Source organism: Glandiceps talaboti, chromosome 1 (genome assembly GCF_964340395.1).
Source record: "Glandiceps talaboti chromosome 1, keGlaTala1.1, whole genome shotgun sequence".
Lineage (NCBI taxonomy): Eukaryota > Metazoa > Hemichordata > Enteropneusta > Spengelidae > Glandiceps > Glandiceps talaboti.
In genome coordinates this window covers 13545285-13566634 of record NC_135549.1, presented here as the reverse complement: position 1 = coordinate 13566634, position 21350 = coordinate 13545285, and the positions used below count along the sequence as shown (strand labels likewise).

Below are 21350 nucleotides of genomic sequence, written 5' to 3'. Positions count from 1 at the left end.
TCCTAGAATCTAGAGTACCCTGTCCTAGAATCTAGAGTACCCTATCCGCGAATCTAGACTACATTAATGTGGATTCTAAACTACCCTAACTTCAATTCTAGATTACACTATCGTAGAATCTAAACTACTCTATCCTAGAATCTAGATTACACTATAGTAGAATCTAAACCATTCTACAGTAAAGTATAAGAATGATCAAAATTGTCATATACATGTATTAAAAAAAAATGAAAAAATATCTTGTAAAAAGGGATATCGTGAAAAATACAAACAATATTTCTGACCTTTATCACATTACAATATCATCTATCAAATTGCAATGATTGATTTTGAACTTGACAAACACAAACGAAGCAATGTGCGTCATCTACGAAGAGTAAGTGTTTGAAAGAAATCATGATAAATTGACATGTCTTCACGATTTCAAATATCGACCGCATTAGTGCTGTAACCTAGTTTCATATGTTCTGAAAGTTGATTTAAACAAAATAGTGCCATGGGTTTCTGTACATTTGGGACAGGCCTTTGGAAATCACTGAGAGCACGTGGATTTGTAGCACAGATCTAGCTTGACAGTGCCATTTCCAAATACACGAAGCTATACTAAGGGAGCAATACCTTGTTAGCACAGAAGTCTGAACGTGAAATTGTAACCAATTCTCAGACTGGTGAAACAGCATGATATTGTTATATGCTTGTCGTTTACTTTTACCAACAACTCATACACACAAATCAGCGACAAGCATAGAATCTAGTCTAAGTCTGGGCTAGTGGCTACCAAGTTTTGTTGAATTTCCCCATAGCGTACTATTAATACGTCGGGTATGGTGACTAATACCAGTGACAATTTGTCATGATAATGTCCTAAATACACTATGACGTCACCTGCATGTTCATCACTGCAATATTTTATCGGGAAAATATTGTATTCAAAATATCTACAGTGTAGGCTGTAGATAGTAGAGAGGCAAAAACTAGGACAGAAACTGTTTACATCATAAAATTATTTGATGTTGATACTTTTGAGATAAAGGGAAAAACTGATAGCATCGATGAAAAGTTATTAAATTGGAGTATCCGTTTCAGTCCAACATAATCATATCCCGGATGCATTCCCTTGATGTCTTACATTGAGATACGTAACGTTTTAGTAGCCTGGAATCCATACTCTCAAAGTCTCTCGTTCTGTTGTGAGCTGATGACATGCCTTCCAGGATAGAATTTTAGCTAGCTCTGTAATCTCGCCATCCATTCTGGTAAGGCGACGAATCAAATGTTATGAAGGACCTGTACACAGTGAATTTGTTGCGGCAGACGGAACTCAGTGCGAGTCTCATTTACTGTCTCTGCACGGATAGATAATTATATAAAATGTACGTATTTTTATAACAATCTGATTTACATAGAATCCGAAATCTATAGAAACATATAATTCGTTTAAAAATCCACAATGTTCCTAATTGATTACAAAGGACAACTTAATGAAATCGAAACCAGGTCACTTAGCGGTGATCTGATGTTTAAACATTGAAATGATTGCTATGTAGTATGCCGCATCGTCATAGCTAGAGTCCTAGTATTTACAAAACCTAAACAAACGGAATACAGAATGAATTACAAACAAACGAACAAACGGTAATAATATAGAAACTAGAAAAGGCAAACTAGTGTATGGATAGACGAAAAATATACTGCAAAGATAAAAAACAACCTGTGAGCTACAATGCGCAAAAATAATCAGGGTTTGGCTATGGAATCATATATTGAATGGAGTCAAGTTTTCCCTCTCCATTTTATCTAAAGTGACAGATCCATAATGCTGCATGTCAATATGATTAAGCAAAACCCAAATTACATTACCTATAGCTCTCATTGTCAGAGGGACGTTTTTTATTATCAAATTAAGTCACGTGGATTTACTAACATGATAATTTGTTAATGAAATTGGTAAATATTCGTATTTTCAATTCGCAATGGGAAAACTAACGTAAATGTTTTGTCCACCTGATGTATGTTATTAGATTAATATCTTATATCCTGTTATCTTCATCTTTTGCCGACTCGGAAGTACCGGACGCTCCAATTCGTGCGAATGCTTGCTGATTTAGTCTTCACACACACAAAACAATTAGAGCACACCATATCCTTACTTGGCGATGAAAATGGCCAAAAATGATATAAAATTGGTGGTGAAAAATCTGATTTGACGTTACCTGGTGTTATTATATCATATCTTATGGAGTGGGAAGGTCAACATTTTATTTAAAATTGAATACCACTTGTATTAAAAAATAGCGTCAATTGCGTTGTAGCACAACTGTACAAATTATATATTTGTTTACTGTTCATCACCATGCCTACCCATCCTGTAGTCTGCAATATAGTACATTAATTGGCCACTGCGATATGGGCGTGGTTTCGTTGCTAAGCATATTTTTGTATATTTTTTGAATGTCTGTCAACTTCCCCATCCATCCCGTTGTTACCTTTGCAATACACAACGTCATTTGGCTGCTGCTATGGGCGTGGTCTCGTTGCTAGGCACGTATGTATAATTTCCTAGCTACAAACTGTAAGCAGTATCCCCATCAATTATCAACCTAATCTTCCCAGTGGTTTTTGAAATCTGTCATTCACAGACAGACAGACAGACAGACAGACAGACAGACAGACAGACAGACAGACAGACAGACAGACAGACAAACATAGAGAGAGATAGATAGATAGATAGATAGATAGATAGATAGATAGATAGATAGATAGATAGATAGATAGATAGATAGATAGATAAGATAAGATAAGATAAATAGACAGACACACAGACAGACAGACAGACAGACACACACACACACACACACACACACACACACACACACACACACACATATATATATTTTGTGACACCTACTGAACTGCTTTAGGGTTCAGTTGTGCTAAAAAGGGAAAAAGTCGTTTAAGTTAGCGCAGAAACGATGAGATTCAATTTTTCAGAGACAGTAACATATATCATTTGTGCTAAGCAGTTTTATCCCGTAAACAATAACTGAAATATCATGATAAGTCTTAGTAATATGACGGCGCCTTCCTGCACTAAAAATATCAATTGTAGGGTTAGAAGTCTCGTCTCGTGTCGACATACTGTGTGTGATACTGTATATGCCTCTATCTGCTATTGACTTGCGAACAAAAAAACGATAACAAAAAGAATACCATTAGTAGCTAACCTAGGGATGGCTTGCCATGGTAACTGGTAGTTATGACAACGGTGAGATGACAGGATGATATCATCGATATCTTTGGTAGAGAATCGTTCAGTCCGATGAAATAATTGTAAGTAATAATAATAACATAGTACACTAGTTACTGAATACGAGACACATTGAAAACGGTCGTTGGGACCAGAAGCACTGTGTGAATCGCAATAATTACAGTTGTTAGGTACAGCTGGGTGTCAACGAGGAAGGTGGTCTTTCCATTGATGGGTTCTAATCATAGATATTACCAAAGTGCCATCTTTTTTTTATTCCATGAATAGTGCCAGCCGTGAGACCACGCAGTCAATACACTTTCTACTAAACAATGGGTCCATTAGAAACACATCAACACTTCGACAAATGTGTATCTGTATGTACATATGTCAAAGAAGGCACTTATATTTATCGACAGCATACTAGTACTCTAAATTGTAAATTTCATATCATAAATCAGAACTACAAAACATAGCTTGAGTAGTTCACTGTGCATGGCCAAGGTCATTCCTAGCAACTCTGCTACTTTGAAAAGTGTTATTTCTACAATAAGAAGTATATTTTATTACTCGAAGTACCTGAAACAACTGAATGTCATGCCAACAAAACGTATGTTCAGCGGTAGAGAGACCATTAAATGTTAATTGGTTAATGAAACTCATGTCATTACTGAAACTGTTTTATTCTTTCTTTTCTTTTCAACTCAAATTGATATAAATTTGTGAGAATGTGGTACAGATTGAAAGCTGAAAACTACACATAACTATAAATTACTATTTCAGTTGGGAGCTATTTTCAGCTTTTAGTGTTTGTGTGTAACCAATGATACCAACTCTTTGTGTCTGTATACAATTCGTTTGTGTGGTTGCCAAGCAACAGGCGTGAATATGACAGCCGGTGGGGGTATTTACAATGTATAATATTAGTTGCTGCCATGTTACTTTTACTATTCCATGACAGTTGTATACAGTAAAAGAACGATTAAAGACGGGTTTTAGATAAAACAGACATGCTCCCAAATCTCACGGAAATAAATTCAGTGTATGGGAATTATACCAACTGGTTAAAAAGTAAATATGTACACGTTCGTATTTTTTATTACTAATTTATTTACAATCATATTTTTGTAACCATTCATGTAGTGTTTAGATTTATGACATTTAACATATTTTATTCAGTTGCTAGGCTAGGATTACTGACGTAGTCACTGTAAATTATCATAAAATAATAACAAACTCTAGTTAACAGATAAGCATAGAACAAACCACCCAACTAACCAACACACACACACACACACACACACACACACACACAGACAGACAGACAGACAGACAGACAGACAGACATACATACATACATACATACATACATACATACATACATACATCCACCCATGCGTGCGTACGTTCGTATAAGAGAGACTAGCCTTGGTGTTACTATCTTAAGAAGCCATCTACCGAATGTGCAGAGCTGTTTCTCTGCTTGAGAACACAAGACGAGTCTCTGTCTGGGAAATGTGTACGTACATACACTAAGTGCATGATTCGATGTACACTTAGTACTATATTGAAAATATAGACTGTTGAGAATTGAAAATAGACTTTGTAAACATTGTAATACAACAGAAGACGAAGAACATCATTTGATACATTGCAAACTCTATATAAAGCAAATAGATAAATAATTTAGTGTAATTCATACAATCAATCTTTAATAATATCTTTATTACACTTAAATAAGTGGCAAATAGAATTGTCAATTTTCTATACGGTTGTAATGAACTATATCGTATCTTGTGTACTATAGAACACTGACTATTCCTGTTCATCATTTTCACAGTTTTTGTTTTCATTTTACGTCTTCTTATTTATGTCAATTGGTCCAAAGTTGACAATAACTTGAAATTACTTCCATTTGTTAAACTTTATTCAAGTATAGTAGTATGAATCGCGAGTGTTACCTGTGTAAAGATTACCGGGGAAGATTACCCCAATTACTCACCCGACTGAACGAAGCATTCACAAAGAAATGAATCGCTGTTTTGTGCTGATGTGTATCAACTGGTAATACTTGAAAATTGATCGACCTAGACGACATACGCAAGCAATTGGCCCGATTTCGACACTACATCCTTAGATTGTTTTGATAGAAACTCCTTCTCTCTCCTGAAAACTGACCGACCCACATTCCGTTGAACTGGAATCCATACTGGCTTGGGGTATGGATTCAGGGCCGCTATCCGGTGTAATTACACATACATACACACAACTGGTTGTTATGTACATACGAGGTGAAGCATTCGTTATACGTTGCACAAATAAAACCTGAAGTAGGTTGGTCAGTATTTGAAGTGAGTTAAAATGTCTAAAAAAAGAAAGATAAAAGTGTGCTTCCGATGCATGTCTATGGCTATGTTACTATATAAGGAGATTACTAAATATTGAAATAATGAGGAGAGGTTTTCACTTAGCACCAATCTACTCGTGTGATCGATCACTATATAGGATGTTCCTATGACCCTCATTGTTTGAGATTCTAAAAAAAAGCTCAGATAACAATTTTGGCTGTTTGGTCTTTCAACGTTGTGATAACTTGACACCATCAGCTCTTACAGAAATAGAAAGCCTCTCTTGTAATGTAAGTCTGCCATGACTGCAGGTAAACAAGGTGTAATTATTTGTTATGTAGCCTAGACATCCGATGACTACATCAAGTATCAAGACGGCGCCCGTCTTTTAAGGAACACGCAATGTTGTAATACATAATATATAATGTATGATGTGCACTAATTGCACCAACCTACACGACACACTCGAACAATTGGCCCGATTTCGACACTGTCTACTTCCCTGGATTTCTTTTATAGAAACTCCTTCTCTCACCCTCCTCTCCTCCCCTTCACATTTTCTCTCTTTATCTTTTTCTCCATTTTCTCCCCTATCTCTCTGTCTCACTGTAGTATCTTTCTGTCTATGTATCTCTCTCTCTCTCTCTCTCTCTCTCTCTCTCTCTCTCTCTCTCTCTCTCTCTCTCTCTCTCTCTCTCTCTCTCTCTCTCTCTCTCTCTCACGTTAATGGGAGGAACTACATTGAACTGTATGGGTTTATTTGAGAACAGTTACGTATTTGTTCTGTTGTAGTACTAAACAGATTTACATGCAATCATCACCACAGGTACAACTTTCGTGTGATGTCATAGACAAAACTATAAATGATGTAAGGCATTTTAAGCCAAGACATTGCGTCATATCTTGCGTCCGCAACCTTTTTAACCTGTTTTACTAGTGACTATTTAAATTGTGATTTTCATAAGTTTAGTTTTCTCTTCTTTTTTCATCAGTAGTGTTACATATAACGTTTACGTTTTCCCCAAACTACTTTACATCTTAGACACTGTCTCCCAATTCAACAGTTCTCTGTAATTTATTACGTCATAACCAATATAATACAACAGTTGTCTGAGGTAATTTGATAAGTATTATTATATTTCAATAACACTTGAGAGTAAAGTCATATGATTGAGCACGCCAACGCCATCCATGGTAAATGGAAAGGCCATTCATGTCACGTACAGTGACTACAACAACCCTGTCTCGGTCGGGGTTGGTAGCTATTCGTGTGTTTGATACATGTATGTGTCTTCGTGCAGTGTTTAAAACTGTACACCGTTGTCTTCACATAGGTATCACCGTGACTACGTTATTTGTTTGTTTTCATAAATGACATCATGGTGTGATCAGAAAAAAACTACTGAGTGCAGATTTTTAATACCTTTCAGGTTTGGTAGATTGTGGCATTCTAAAGAAATAGACAATGAAAACGATAGTACAATGAATTCCATAAGAACTTTCATTTTCTGTCAAATACCAACCATACCAATGAAGAACAAATATTAGTTTAGATAGGTGTGGGCATTGGTGTCTGACTAGTACTGGGGCCGTGCTGTTACACTGTTGTCTGACACAGGCCATGCTATTTTGTAGATGTGACGGTATAGACATAGCTATAAAGATGAACAGGGTGTTTCCTTACAGTCTCTTTCAGACAAGACAGTGTGGTCTTGTCCCCTGAGGCGTGACTAGCCTTCGATGTATTGTGTCAATGAGTTACACTGTTGTACGTGTAGTTACATGTATAGATTAAGTTAGTGACGTATCTGGACGTATCTGTTATATGCTGGAGAATATACGTGTATACTGTATTTAAAAAAAACACCAACCACGGGAAAACGCTCATACTTTTAGGATGACATTAAAGGCCAATGTTTCGATCCCAAGTTCTCGCATTACTGCTATCTAAAGTACCTCTATTAGACAAAATGATTGCATAGGAACATTGCTTTGTTTAGGTCTAACCTTTCCAATAGCTCTGCCACATAACTGTATGTGTGTATGTCAGTCAACGTTTAACAGTAATCTTACATGGGTCTTTATTGTTTTACTATTACATATCGGGACTAATTAACGATTTTCTTTAATAAACAAGGGGGTCACATCACTTGTTTTGACACACAAAACGATTTGTATGAGGCACTTTATCAATTTCTTTACATGCTAATTAGTAAAATGACATGTCACACATAGAAGAATAACATCAAAATCTCCTTTCTCAAGCATCTGAGGGAGGCAGAATTTATGGCTTGGTTGCACTAAAAGACCGTCGATTCTCACTGTAACGGTGGCGTGTGGATTTATGTCATCGATGTCAGGGGACCGAATGATGAATGGGTTCCTTCTCAGAGTTTTATTTTATCTGTTTTCCATCGACAGCTCAAGGCTGACACTGTCGGTGTTTACGTCAAAGGAGAACAACTTGAAAGGGATGCGCTTGACAGAGATTCTAAATCATTAATTAAACTATTGATCTGCGATGTATTTACATGTAAACACGATTGTCGGCAAATAGTCTGTGTTCGACTATGACACTTCAGAAAGTTACGTTACCAAAACCACCATGACAATTTGCAGTTTATACAACGCATAAATAATTACCTTTCGTCTAATACTAGTACATTGACACTGACTGGAATGTAGGTTAAATTTATTTTTAAAAATTAAAAAAAACGTCTCTGCGAAATTTACTATTTAGTTTATCGTTCCTTTCTCTTGTATTTTTGCCAAAGAATTGAGTGTCGTATAAACTAGGACTTACACATATAGTAAATAAATCAATAGTGGTTAGATCGTATAGGTACTCCGTAAGTTTGAATACCTAATTACAATTCCACTGCCTGTTCTGTCATTTAGGTGAACAAGTGCAAGCACACGGTCAAGCTGCCTCTTTAACTGTTTAGTCTGAGTTTATGTCTTGTTTCCCCTCCCCTATCGAAAAATGCAGCATAAAATACAAGCTGTAACGAGAACAGACGACTCGTAAACTTATTGTCAAGATACCTGTCCCAAATAATTACCAATCATTCAATCTACCTTTTACATTGCAATAGGGTTGTGTAACAGACAGGAGATATATCATAGAAACCTACCAACCTTTGCCTTTTTGTGTCAAAAAGTAAAATCGATAAGCACTTTTTTGTCGTCTGCCGATTGAATTGACCTTAATGGTCACTACGTGACCCCATTAAGGTTAAACCTTTGAGAGATTTCTATCGTTCTTGAGTGAATCATAGACCCTACTGTACTCGTGTAGGGTCACTATGTGAGTGAATAACTATAGAAGTAGTCATCAGGTATTGCAGTGTATAAGTCATGAGCTATAAACGAACAAAAGCAAGTTTGTGATTTATTTGTTGTTGGATACGGTGCATGGTACTTCATTGTGTCTAAATACACATTTTTACGTCGACCAAACCAGCAAGGCAGAGTCTGGGGTCCATTATTACAAATCGAAAAAAAGGACAAAACAAGACTAAGTTTATCTGTATTCTGTTTATTACATCAATCCGGTCTTTAAAATAAATGACTCATCAATGTAATAGATGATGTAAAGAATATTGCATCTGTGTAGTTATGCTACAATAAATACCCGAATCGTTTTAGCCACTATTTGAACTACGAGGTGACTTTTTAATGGAGGCGCCATCAAGAGTGGTCAGCTATGGTCGAAGAAGACAAACAAAGTCATTTGTCTCCACAGCTACAGTTTACGTCGAGAGACATTTAACTACCAAAATATTTCGTCAATTTATATACCTGTTATTGACTGGTGATAAACCCAAAATGACCAATGACCCAATAATGGGATGGGAGATCATCAAATCGCTGTTTTAGTGCGACGTGGCCACAGTACAACAGATAACCACGTTGCTGAAACTAGCTGATCGATGAGATACAGGTATCCAAGAGATAAGTTTGATTCATTGGAATGTAGAAGTCAGTGTTAATGCGTTTATTTACCTAAATATTTGATACATAGTTCATAAACTATACAATATACACACAATAGTGTTACTACCTTATAGATTCGAATAGAATAGTTCGATTTGTTCGATGCTGGTAAAGAGACTAATCCTTTCATGTATCGTCTGACAATGGCGTTCTTCGGTATGGACTCTAGGTTGCCAAGCTATCCGCTGTTGGGTGTCCGTTGCTACCGTATGATTTAAACCGCCTACGTTATCCGCCATAGACATTTCAGGTTACATGTATTTCGCCTTAGTTGAAATGTTTATCTTATCATGGTAAATGTTCACTCCTGTTTCTGAATACATTTGAATTTGACAATAAACTGGTATTCGCATAAAAACTCAAATAATACGCACATCAACTTCCACTCTTACAATAGCACGGTACACTTAATAAAATTACAATTATTACAACTGAGACACTACCAAGCTCGTCGCCTGCAGCTTCCAGGCGAAAAAAATGTGTATTGTATCTGTATCTGCGCGCTTTGTAACTTCTCCCAAAAATGTATTCGAATAGAAAGTTTTAGAAAATATTTACGGAGGGGGGGGGGGAGTGAGGGGTTATAGATACATCTGAAATAAGAGCAACGATGTGAGCAGAGACACTCAAATAAACATGAAAAATGAATATCTAATTGTTATAGTGTTCATTGACATAAACCCCGGGTAAACATAAAGGTAGTGCATGTACCATTGATCAATATCAAATCACAATCTATCGACTATTAATCTTGGTACCTAACCGTAAACATGTCACAATACACAGTAGATTTTACACACTAAATAGAATTACAGAATAAACATGTTGGCCGACTAGCCATATTTCGGTTGCTAATATTTCAGTAAAACGAATGGTTGATAATAATATTAGGATTCTTTTTTTTTTGTTTTTACAACAAACATTTCTTACATGTTTTTGACGTGTAGGGTTCACGATCAAACGATAAAGTGTCGTGTACATTATACCATCGAACGGAGTGACATTTTTAGTACGGTAACGATAACATGATTTAGGACACAGGTAAATGTTTACTCGTTGTCATGGTAATGTCAGTTATGATGACTCTTTATCTGCCAGAAATGTTGCAACGGCTAACCTTGAACGTGACAAGGTCTTTGTAAAAAAAACTAACCGTAATATATTTCATCTTAGAAATGAGGGGATTTAGAGAATATCCAATGTGACACTGCAATTACACGGTTAAGAAACACAATGGGAAGCCACATTTAGCGCTACGACTGGTAATTAGATCAAACTCCTTTTGTCAATTTCACGGCGACAGCAGCATAAAGCGCTTATTAGGGGTTTTTAAAAGATCTTTAACAAATTATTAACGTTTGGGAGACTGTTTTCAATTCTACAATGCACCTAGATTAAAGTTCAACATAGGTTCGTGCTATGTGTGTCAATCACAAAAACACAGATCGATATATGGACATGCTTTATTCTTGTGATTGTCTGTGCAGGCCAGGACGACATATTACTTATTTCCATCTCTAACTCCATGGTAAAGAATGAAACTTGAATACGAGCGGAAAACATACATGTGCAATGAATATACAGGCAACTGTTCAAATAATGTCGCGATTCCGTACCTGGATTTTGTATATAGCAGGGAAAGACGAAAAAGGATATGCTATAACAATATTACATACCAGATGTAAACTAAATGTCTTCCGTAAGGGCAAAGTTTTGAGATTGTCGTTCCTACAGACAATTGTTGGAATACAACAGAACATATGTAATAAGTTATTTTTTCTCATTGATTGCTATTTGCTCATTGCTGTTAGTGATCTCCTGGCCAACCACAACATGTACTGTGACATTTGTTGAGAATGTAAAAAAAAAAATAAGCGCATCGTCGTACCCCTTTAGACAACATTTCCTGACGAGAAACTATTTTTTCCTTTTTAGTGGCCTAGAAAAATATGCCAATAATTTATTAAAACTAAAAGCTACATCAATAATATTTTCAGGACAAGTGCGCTTTGGTATCGCAAATTCATGTATCAAATTATATTGAATTTGAAGTGTGTATTCTTGAGATATAGCCTAATTACCGAAAACCATTAATTATGTAAATTTCTCGTTAATATCCTTGGGATGTTTACCGAAACCTAATCAGTTCTTGTCACTACCCTACAGAACACATGCAATATATTTCGTTTGAATTGAGCCAGTAGTGTTTTAGAAAATGGTGATAAAGTCGCACCACTTTAGCCGACATTTCCTGACGAGAAACTATTTTTTTCTTTTTTGTGGCCAATCGAAAATATGCCAATAAACTAAAAGCTACATTAGTAATATTTTCAGGACAGGTGTGCTTAGGTATTGCAAATGTGTGTACCAAGTTATAATGAATTTGAAGCGTGCATTATTGAGATATAGCCTAATTACCGAAAATCATTAATTATGTAAATTACTAATTAATATTCACGGGATTTTTACCAAAACCTAATCAAGTCTTGCCATTACCCTACGGAATACGTCTTCAAAATTTCGTTTGAATTGAGCAAGCCCTTGTGGAGAAAACGATGATACAGACAGACACACAGACACACAGACTTCCACCCATAAATATATCTCTTCTTCCTTACGGAAAAAAATGGGAATGAAAGAGTGATGAGATAGGCGAGAGAAACAGAAAGTGTGTACGACAGAGAAAAGTAGATAACAACAAAGAAACAAACAAACAAACAAACAAACAAACAAACAAACAAACAAACAAACAAACAAATAAATAAACAAACAGATAAAATAGACAGCTTGTCGTATTTGTGACAACACTGCACTGGTCAAATGTCACAGTAAATAAATGATCACGACTTGAGGGCGCAATGTAGTTTGAGGAAATCGCGTTCGCTATGCTATCATTTGCACGAATACCAAACTTATTTCCCTTTCACTTGACCCGTTTATGAAATGTTTCTATGGGTCCCAATAACTGTGTTGCATCTTGATTTGTAGAGGAAAATACAATCCAGCCAAATGATTTCCAATGAGACGGTCTAACATGCTTTTCATAAAACAGGAGAATTTCAATATACACTGCAAACGTTGAGTAAACTGGAAACTAACTCTTAAATACCAACAAATCAGAAAAACCATTGAATAAATGTTATTTGCAGTTAAACTACTATCTTACGAATATTTCAAAACGAAACAAAAGTAACCACCAAAACATAAATTTACAGACTGTGGCCTATTTCATATTTATTTCAATATTTGTTTTCTGTGATAGATTGTACAATCTCGTGGGGTACAATTGGAGGGTACGACATCAAGGAATACTCTACAGGGGGTACTACAGTAATAGATGCAAGCGAGGTAACTGTTTCATATTCCGGTAGTGCATCAGCCGGTTCACCAAATGTGTTTGAGCTGGTCTCTGCCACACCCGGCCCATCGACGCTATTCTCTGTCAATGTCATTACTGGCGAGGTAAGTTAACCACTGGTTACACTGAATTGAGAATCTAAATGTTGTTGAAAAGGACCACGTGATTGACGGACTCAGTTGGTCAGTCAGCCACTCATTCTCTTTCTTTGAGATGGTACGTGCAAATCACTCACTTTTTCCTGTAACAGAGTGTACGGTTACAATCATAACCATGTGAGGTAGACGTGCTTTAAATTTCTGCAAGAGATACAATGTATTTCCCAACAGCAACGTCATACTTATACAATTATAACACATTTATCTGCACCCATCGTGCTTGACTATATTGCCTTCGATGTTCGTGGTTAGAGACATTCTCTCAACAATGTTGCAAAAATACACTGATCAACCTTCCTCCGAGTGTATAGGCAAAACAAATGTGTCTCAAATTGGATGATTCTTTACAACTCCAGCCCTTGAAAAGAAACTAACAAACAAACAAACATTAATAGTGCGCTGAAATGACACTTGTGTATGTCTTCCTAGGTCACCATCGGTGCCACCACACCTGACTTTGCAACGCATGGGCCATCTCAAACTGTAAACGTAAAGTGTACCACAGACACTGCTAACGACGGCACATACGCTATCCAAGTTAACATATTACAAAATGAAGCACCAACCTTCCTAAATCTACCGACCACGATATCTATTTCCGAAGACGTTGCTGTCAGTTCAACTATCTATACTGTCCAATACAACGACGTAGAGGGCGATACTATTGCCATAGCAATTGATTCACAATTACCAACGACCCCTACATTCACCAATAACAATGAATTCATCGTAGCACCAGCCGGACTTGATTACGACGCCGACCCAACCAAACGATCCTTCACAATCACCATAAGGTAGGGATAATGTTTTTTTTTTGTTTTTTTTTATTGTTATTGTTATTGTTGTTTTTGTTTTGTTGTTATTGTTTATCCGTTTGTTTGTTTATTTAACTCTTGGTGACTCTTTCGCTATTTTAAAAAGAAAGCCGCAAAGAAACAAATTCAGTTAAGATAAATGAACAGTACTAGTTGTACATCGTCGCAAACCACGGCCTGTTTTACGGCACCGTTATTAACGAGTCGTAAATCCTACATAAATCGATGAATGAGAAGTGATTTTAAAGGCGCATGATTCAATCCTATTATGCGTTCGCATTTGTGCTACCTTATCAGTGGAGTCATACAGATTAGATGATATCACTTTTTTCAGAACCAACTTTTTATACAGCTATGTCAGATGTTTTTCTCATTCAAATATTACTTTTTTATCCGAAATAAGTATAATGTGACAAACTGATGTTCTCTCAAAGGATCGAATAGTACCCTTCTTTATAAATCTTGCCACTATTCGAAGCGACACCAGTGAAAATTAAATCATTATTGGCCGTGTTTGTGTGCCATTGTTACACTTCATAAATAATTAAAGATTGTGTGTGTCTCTTTTCAACTATAGTGCTGACGATGGTCACCGTGCTTCTCCCCCGACTGCGGTACTGACAGTGAATTTGATCGATGTCGCTGACGAATCCCCGGTGTTTGGAGCTGCTACGTACACAGGTGACATAGATGAAAACCAATCCGTAGGGACGGCAATAACTTGGGTAACTGATCCATCAGGAGACTATTCTGACGATGACGTTTCTGACTATTGGACCTTCACTATTTCAGGTACTAGATATAAACTACTGCATTTCAGCAGAACATCATAAAGTATATGGTACAAAACTGTAAATCGTAAGAGGTTTCAAGATGCATAAAGAACTTACAATAATTCAACTGAAGTCGTCGCAAAAGGAAAACAAGCTATTGTTAATCACGATTTTCGATGTTACATTTAGAAAGGTACATGTACACGACGTACGAAATACATTGCTTAGTCAGAATAGGATAGACGTTGTATATCCCATATTTATCCCAATCGGGATAGACACTTTTTTTGAGTTGACTCCGTGACAGGTACCATTGGTATATACCCCTCAAACGTGTGTACTAAACAATGCCCTGGACAACCCATGTCCAGCCCCTGGTTAATATTGCAGGTGTTTGAGAGTAAGCAGCAGACATACACATTTCAACATGCGTCGTGTACGTAGTTCCCTTCGCCAGATCGTTCAAAAGTTATTTATCCCGATCCCCGGGATGATAGAAAAATCTATATCCTGATCTGAATCCCGGGATCTGGATATTCCAGACTCAGTCTGAAGCTAATAAATGTACGTTGTCCTTTATACATTCAGTAACAGTTGTTGTAAAATATTAGTCGCCATTAAACCTCCTCAGACTGATATATCTAGCATGTAATAAAATGGTTGTCAGTGTAGTTTGGTTCGCCTTACTGATACGCTTTTTGTAATAGCTATCGACTTTCATGATTATTCCCCTACAGGTACAAATGCTAACGACTTCTTTTGCGATATGACAACGGGCGTCATAACGTCTGCACAAATTCTGGATGTCGATGGAGCATCTCCAGTTACCAGTTACAGTCTGACCCTCACCATCACTGACAGTGGTGGAAACACAGACACAGCTACTCTAGCTATTACTGTCAATAATATCAACGACAACGACCCAATATGGAGTCCTTCGAGTTACACGCAAACTGTCGCTGAGAACACAGCAGCAGGTAATGTACTATATTAAAGCATACTTATTTTAAGTAGTTGAATGCCATTGGATGACGTGTTCTACGTGGCGTTACCGTCAGAGACCAACCTAGACAGAAAGATTTGTCGTTGTTTACACCCCTATAATTTATAATAACGAATGGTTGACAAGAGTGCCAACAGCGACGAACTCCTCACCATAAAAACCATGTAAATCTAATGTCAGTCAATACTGTTCTAAGTTACAGCCTCGTGAAGTTGTCTGTATCGAAGGGTCATCCATTGCCAGAAGTTATTGATTTGTGCAGGTCCTTGAAACTACATTGCATTTTTATTAGTTGTCAAAGACTCCAAAATATATATGAATAATAAATAAATTGACACAAATTAATCAAAAAGAACAATAACATTGCATGTTACTACTCTGAACTTTGAAATTCCCCTAGGTTTGTCGAAAGACACCAATCGAAATAAAAACAATGAGAAAATCAACCATAATGTATTTTGTCAAACTTTCACTTTCACACTTTAATCAATATTCGTGTATTTCTATTAAGAGTCCATCAACACTGTAGTCCTAAAGAAATCCCAACCCACCTAAAGCTGTAGATTTTTCAAAATGACGTCACCCTTTCGTGATCTTTTCAATAACTATATTGAAAACATGTATTAATCACATCAATGAATTATTCACACTACATAAATTGTATGCATACGGTTGATAGGTACGTCTATCATTGCGACGACTGTTACTGATGCCGATAGTGGGACCAATGGTGATCTTACCGTTACCATCGAAAGTGGTGATGACGCAGCGCCAAACCAGAAGTTCGCAGTGACTGGCACTGGACCGTATGTTATTCAGACTTCAACTGTTGCCATTGACTACGAAGACGCAACACTTATCAGCAATGGGCACATCTATCGTTTGATTGTTACTGCAGTAGATGGTGGTGGCACAACAAGCTCAGCCACAGTTGCTGTTACGGTAAGTAGAAACGTTGTTCAAACTTGTCAGTATGTACTTAGCAGATATTATCGAATTACAATATCAGTCGTGCGTTTTCTTTAAAACGATAGCCTAGGTGCATGTGTTTGCTACAAACAAAATAAGTGGAAGATAGAGAGAGAGACATTTTAAAAGACATCCAAAAAGAACAGTCCAATATGAATGCCATTTCGAAGTTGTCTTATTTACTCTTAAGTTATAAATATTCCGTATACGTATTTTCAAAATACAATTCCATACATGTTTTATTTTTTGGCACTGATATACCAACGGCGTAGCATGTCCCATTTGTGTCTTCAAGATAATAAACTACAAGGAAAACTGTCAAATTATCGAAAGTAGTTTTAAAATCTCGAAGAAGATAAAATCAGTGAGCCTTCAGATAGTTGTCACTTCATATCGTTAAAGGGCAAAAATTGCAATTGAGCTGATTATATTGCAAATGTTTGATCATTCACTAGATGAAATTGCGCACACGAATTTGGCGTACTTCTTCTTTAATAAAACGACTCCATCTGCAGGTTTGTCAGTTCAGAGTAATTTTTCTTAGCATGTTGAAACCACTCTCATATCACAATTTTTGTTTAGGTGACGTCAGTGAATGAGGCCACGCCCACTTTCACTTCCTTCCCAGCAGCCGTTGTCACAATGTACGAAAACGAGGGTATCGGTTATGAAGTTGCGTCATCGACAGACATAGTAGCAGACGATACAGACGAAGGCCCGGATGGAGAAATTACCTATTCCATCGATTCTGTTAGCCCAGGTAACAAATTACATTATTTAGTACATTTATGTGGATCACATCATGTTTTGGGTCAGTCTTTGTACGTCGACACCATCTACATAGGATATACTAAAACAAAACAGACGATCCGAGATACATGTAAGTGAATATATGGCAAGTTACTTCGCTCAGTGAATTTACAGAATATGAAGGTGAATGCTATACACCCATCATGTAATTACTGGCATTATGCGTTGTTAAAAGTAAACCTACATTGAGTTGTAGCTGGTTTTGATTTTTCCTGATAATATATTATGTTTCCTTAACAACCTTTCTTTGAAAATTAGTCCTTGTTGAAGATATCTGATGTAGAGAATTCATGTATATATTTGCATACATAACATAAGTATAATTTCTTCTTTGGCAGCTGCTGGCACGAGCAAGTTTTACATTGAACCCCTGACTGCTAGAATTACAACTCTTGATACATTCGATTACGAGACGGACCCAACACGTTATGACATCACCGTGAAAGCTGAAGATGGCGGTACAGTGCCGAGTAGTACAACTCAGGTGCTGACGTTCGACATACTTGATTACAACGACAACGCCCCGGTCTTTGGTCAGACTATTTATAACGGGATCTCCACGGAAGGTGATGCTGTTGATTCGATCGTTGCTGCCTTATCAGTCTCTGATGCCGACTCTACAGCCACCTTCACACTTTCGTTTGTATCTGGTAATGGAGACGATAAGTTTAAGATTGACAACGCTCTGCAAGAAATTCGTATCAAGAACACGATAGATTTAGACGTGGGGACAGGTGATTCGCAATTGTATAGTTTGGTTGTCCGGGTGGTTGATGGTGGTACACCTGAATTGAGCGGAACTACAACTGTTCACGTGGATGTCACACCATCAAATGATCATGACCCAGTGTTTGCGGCGACGACACCAGTCTCTATTACAGTGAGTCAACTTTTCAGAAAACTTTTTGTTGGTCCATATGAAGTCGATTCCGTCGATGTATTACATTGTACATTGTATTGTCGTTAACGGTGATGGTGGTGGTGGTGGTGGTGGTGGTGGTGGTGGTGGTGGTGGTGGTGGGGGTGGGGTGGGGTGGAGGTTTTGTTTTTCTTTGGGGGAGAAGTTTCAGAAACACCACACAAATATAGTGACTATACTCAGCCAAGATTCAATATATTATATATTTTTTTATTTAAACAAACATTTCCTGTTTCCTGCTTTCATTTTCTCTTCCTCGTTTTCATTGTTATTGATGACCTGACTTGCTGAGTGGGAGTTCCATTTTAATATTTCTCAATATAAATCTTTATCATACTCTTTAAACTCATTAAACATACCAGTTCTAGATGAAATTATGTGTTCACGTTCTTCCTCCACAGGTGCAGGAAAATTCGGCTGTTGGTACATCTGTGGCAACCATTAATGCTGCCGATAATGATTATGGAACACAAGGCGATATCACATTCACAATTGAAAGTAAGTTTTCGATTTAAAAGAATATTTGAATTAAAATTGCAAAATTTAATAACATAACCGTTCAGATTACCATCAAAGTAACAATATAGGTAATGGTCAAAATGTCTCATAAATCGAAAAGTTTAATTTGGATTTTCAGTAAATTTTCCAAAAATTATAAATAAACATATATGACCTACGGAGTTTTGAGGTGTACGTGTACGTCATATAAAGAATATATTTATCGACACTCGTAGACTTTTCCTGACTAAGTCTTCTATTTTTCGTCAACACTGATAGAATAAGATAGCGAGTTTCAAGTAAGAAAGTTGAGTGAAAGATAAACACGAATTATTTTTCCGTAAGTCTTGCCCCTCGGTGACTAGCCAATTGTTCCAAGTTGCAATTGTTAAGTGTTTCTTGTTTGTTTGTCTTTTATCTCAGATGGCGATACAGACAATAACTTTCAACTTGACCCAACCACTGGTCTACTAGAAGTGAAATCTAACGTAGACTATGAGTCGACTGGTACCCCTCTCACGTTGAAAATAAAGGCTGCTGATGGCGGATCTCCATCGCGTACAGCAACCAGTGATATTTCGATTACTGTGACTAACTTGAATGATAATGAACCGTCGTGTACATCTCTCAGCTATACAGCAAACATTGGAGAGTTATCGGCTGTCGGGACTTCGGTAATTTTACACTACATTTATACAGGCATCGATATATGTACCCATATTATATCGCACACTTTAACCAAGAGGAATGAAATCTGTTTTCAAGCATAAATAACATGAAATGTGTACACCTCCTACAACAACTATATTCCATATTATGGATAACGATTTGACGTGACTGAAGTTGTAAAAGGAAGTTCACATTGATTATAATATCAAGATTTGTGATTTGTTGGGCATTAAATAATCGATACATTTGGTTATCGTCATTTCATTTTGACTATACACATGTAGTACTTCTGAGCAACCAAATTGAATTGAAAATTAAATATCTAAGATACTCAAATCGAGTCATTAGAAAACGACCAACTCGGTTATACATTCATCAGCGGAATGTAAGACAAATACAAAATGTACAAATAAAGACTTGAACTGGCTGATGAAATGTCAGTGATGCATATGTAAAGTACAATGAAAAATAAGCTTATAACCATGCCTCAAGTAATTGTCAAAATTTTTCGTCAATCTAAAAGTTCAATGTGGGATTTCGGTAAATCTGTTGTCATAATTTTCATGACCTGTTGTCTTTTTTTTAATCCACAGGTGGCACAGTTAACTTGCACTGATGCCGACGGAGACACACTAACGTACACGTTGATAAGTACTGATTTCACTGTTGATGCCACTGGTCTTGTTGAAGTTGCTGCAGGTAAGGACAGAAGATGATCGGCATTTCAAATAAAATGTCAACACGGTATCAGTATCAGATTTCTGTCTGTACTGTTTTCTGCAAGTCAGATTTTAAGTAGCCACGTGTCCTCTCTGTAAACTGTTGACATCATAGATTCTACAAATGATGGAAAATGTGAAATATCGTATTCAATGAATGAATGAATGAATGAATGAATGAATGAATGAATGAACCAGTAGTGCGACAGTATTTTATTTTAAAACCTTTCATTCACAAAATATCTTGAATTTTAGGATTTGAACTTTGTATTTTGCGAGCCAGAAGTATCCACTCAATTTGCGAAATTTGGATTTTTCTTGAGAAACTTTCTACTGGTGCTGCATAAGATATTTTAGGTGATTTTACGGCAGTCAAACCTGACAGAATTGTGGGGTTTTTTTCAATTAAAGAGGAGTTTTCCAGCATTTGAAAACTAACCCTGGCCACTATCATTCATTTCAAACACAGGTAATAGTATCGACTACGAATCAGGAACAACAAGTTACTCACTAACTATTGATGTATCCGATGGAGGTACTACACTTCAAGCTCTCGTCGGCGTTAGCATTGATCCAGAAGATGACGGTGGTCCAACTTTTGCTGCAACACCTTCTTTAGATGGTACTTTTGCTGAGGACAGGTTGCTAGGTTCCACCATTACAGACGCTTCTACCGCTGCATCGGATCCTGATGGGAACGGTTTGCCGCATGGGATAGTTAGCTATACGTTGTCTTCAGGTAAACGTCAATGAAAGCAAATGACATTCCTGGACCACTTACTATTACTATAACCTCCCAGAATTGTATATTGGCTAATGGAATTGACTTTTCGTACAACTTCACACCATTGTTATTAAAATGACGTTGGCCAACGTATAACTCTTGTCGTGATCTTTGCAAACATTATCGATGTCAAAATGGTGATATCTGAAACATTTCCGGGTCATTTTTGTTGCCCAGCTTTCTAGCAAAGAGTCAGTGGGCTATGAAGCTGCTATATGCAACTGTAAGACTAGTAAAAGTAGATTAAATGACGCAAGCTGAGTTTATAAGTTTTGGGGGTGAAC

The 21350-nt window shown here is 36.9% G+C and overlaps 1 protein-coding gene across 1 annotated transcript in view; it reads left to right on the top strand.

The window, feature by feature from the left end:
- The window catches only part of LOC144439449 (protocadherin Fat 4-like), a 46919-nt gene that overhangs the window by 9068 nt on the left and 16501 nt on the right, over positions 1-21350 (top strand). The window contains exons 2-12 of the mRNA XM_078128739.1: positions 12854-13053; positions 13537-13901; positions 14500-14714; positions 15433-15672; positions 16378-16640; positions 17250-17427; positions 17816-18357; positions 18798-18894; positions 19318-19568; positions 20157-20262; positions 20752-21021. Of these exons, the coding sequence (XP_077984865.1) occupies positions 12854-13053; positions 13537-13901; positions 14500-14714; positions 15433-15672; positions 16378-16640; positions 17250-17427; positions 17816-18357; positions 18798-18894; positions 19318-19568; positions 20157-20262; positions 20752-21021 (2727 nt within the window). The remainder of the gene's footprint in view (positions 1-12853; positions 13054-13536; positions 13902-14499; positions 14715-15432; positions 15673-16377; positions 16641-17249; positions 17428-17815; positions 18358-18797; positions 18895-19317; positions 19569-20156; positions 20263-20751; positions 21022-21350) is intronic.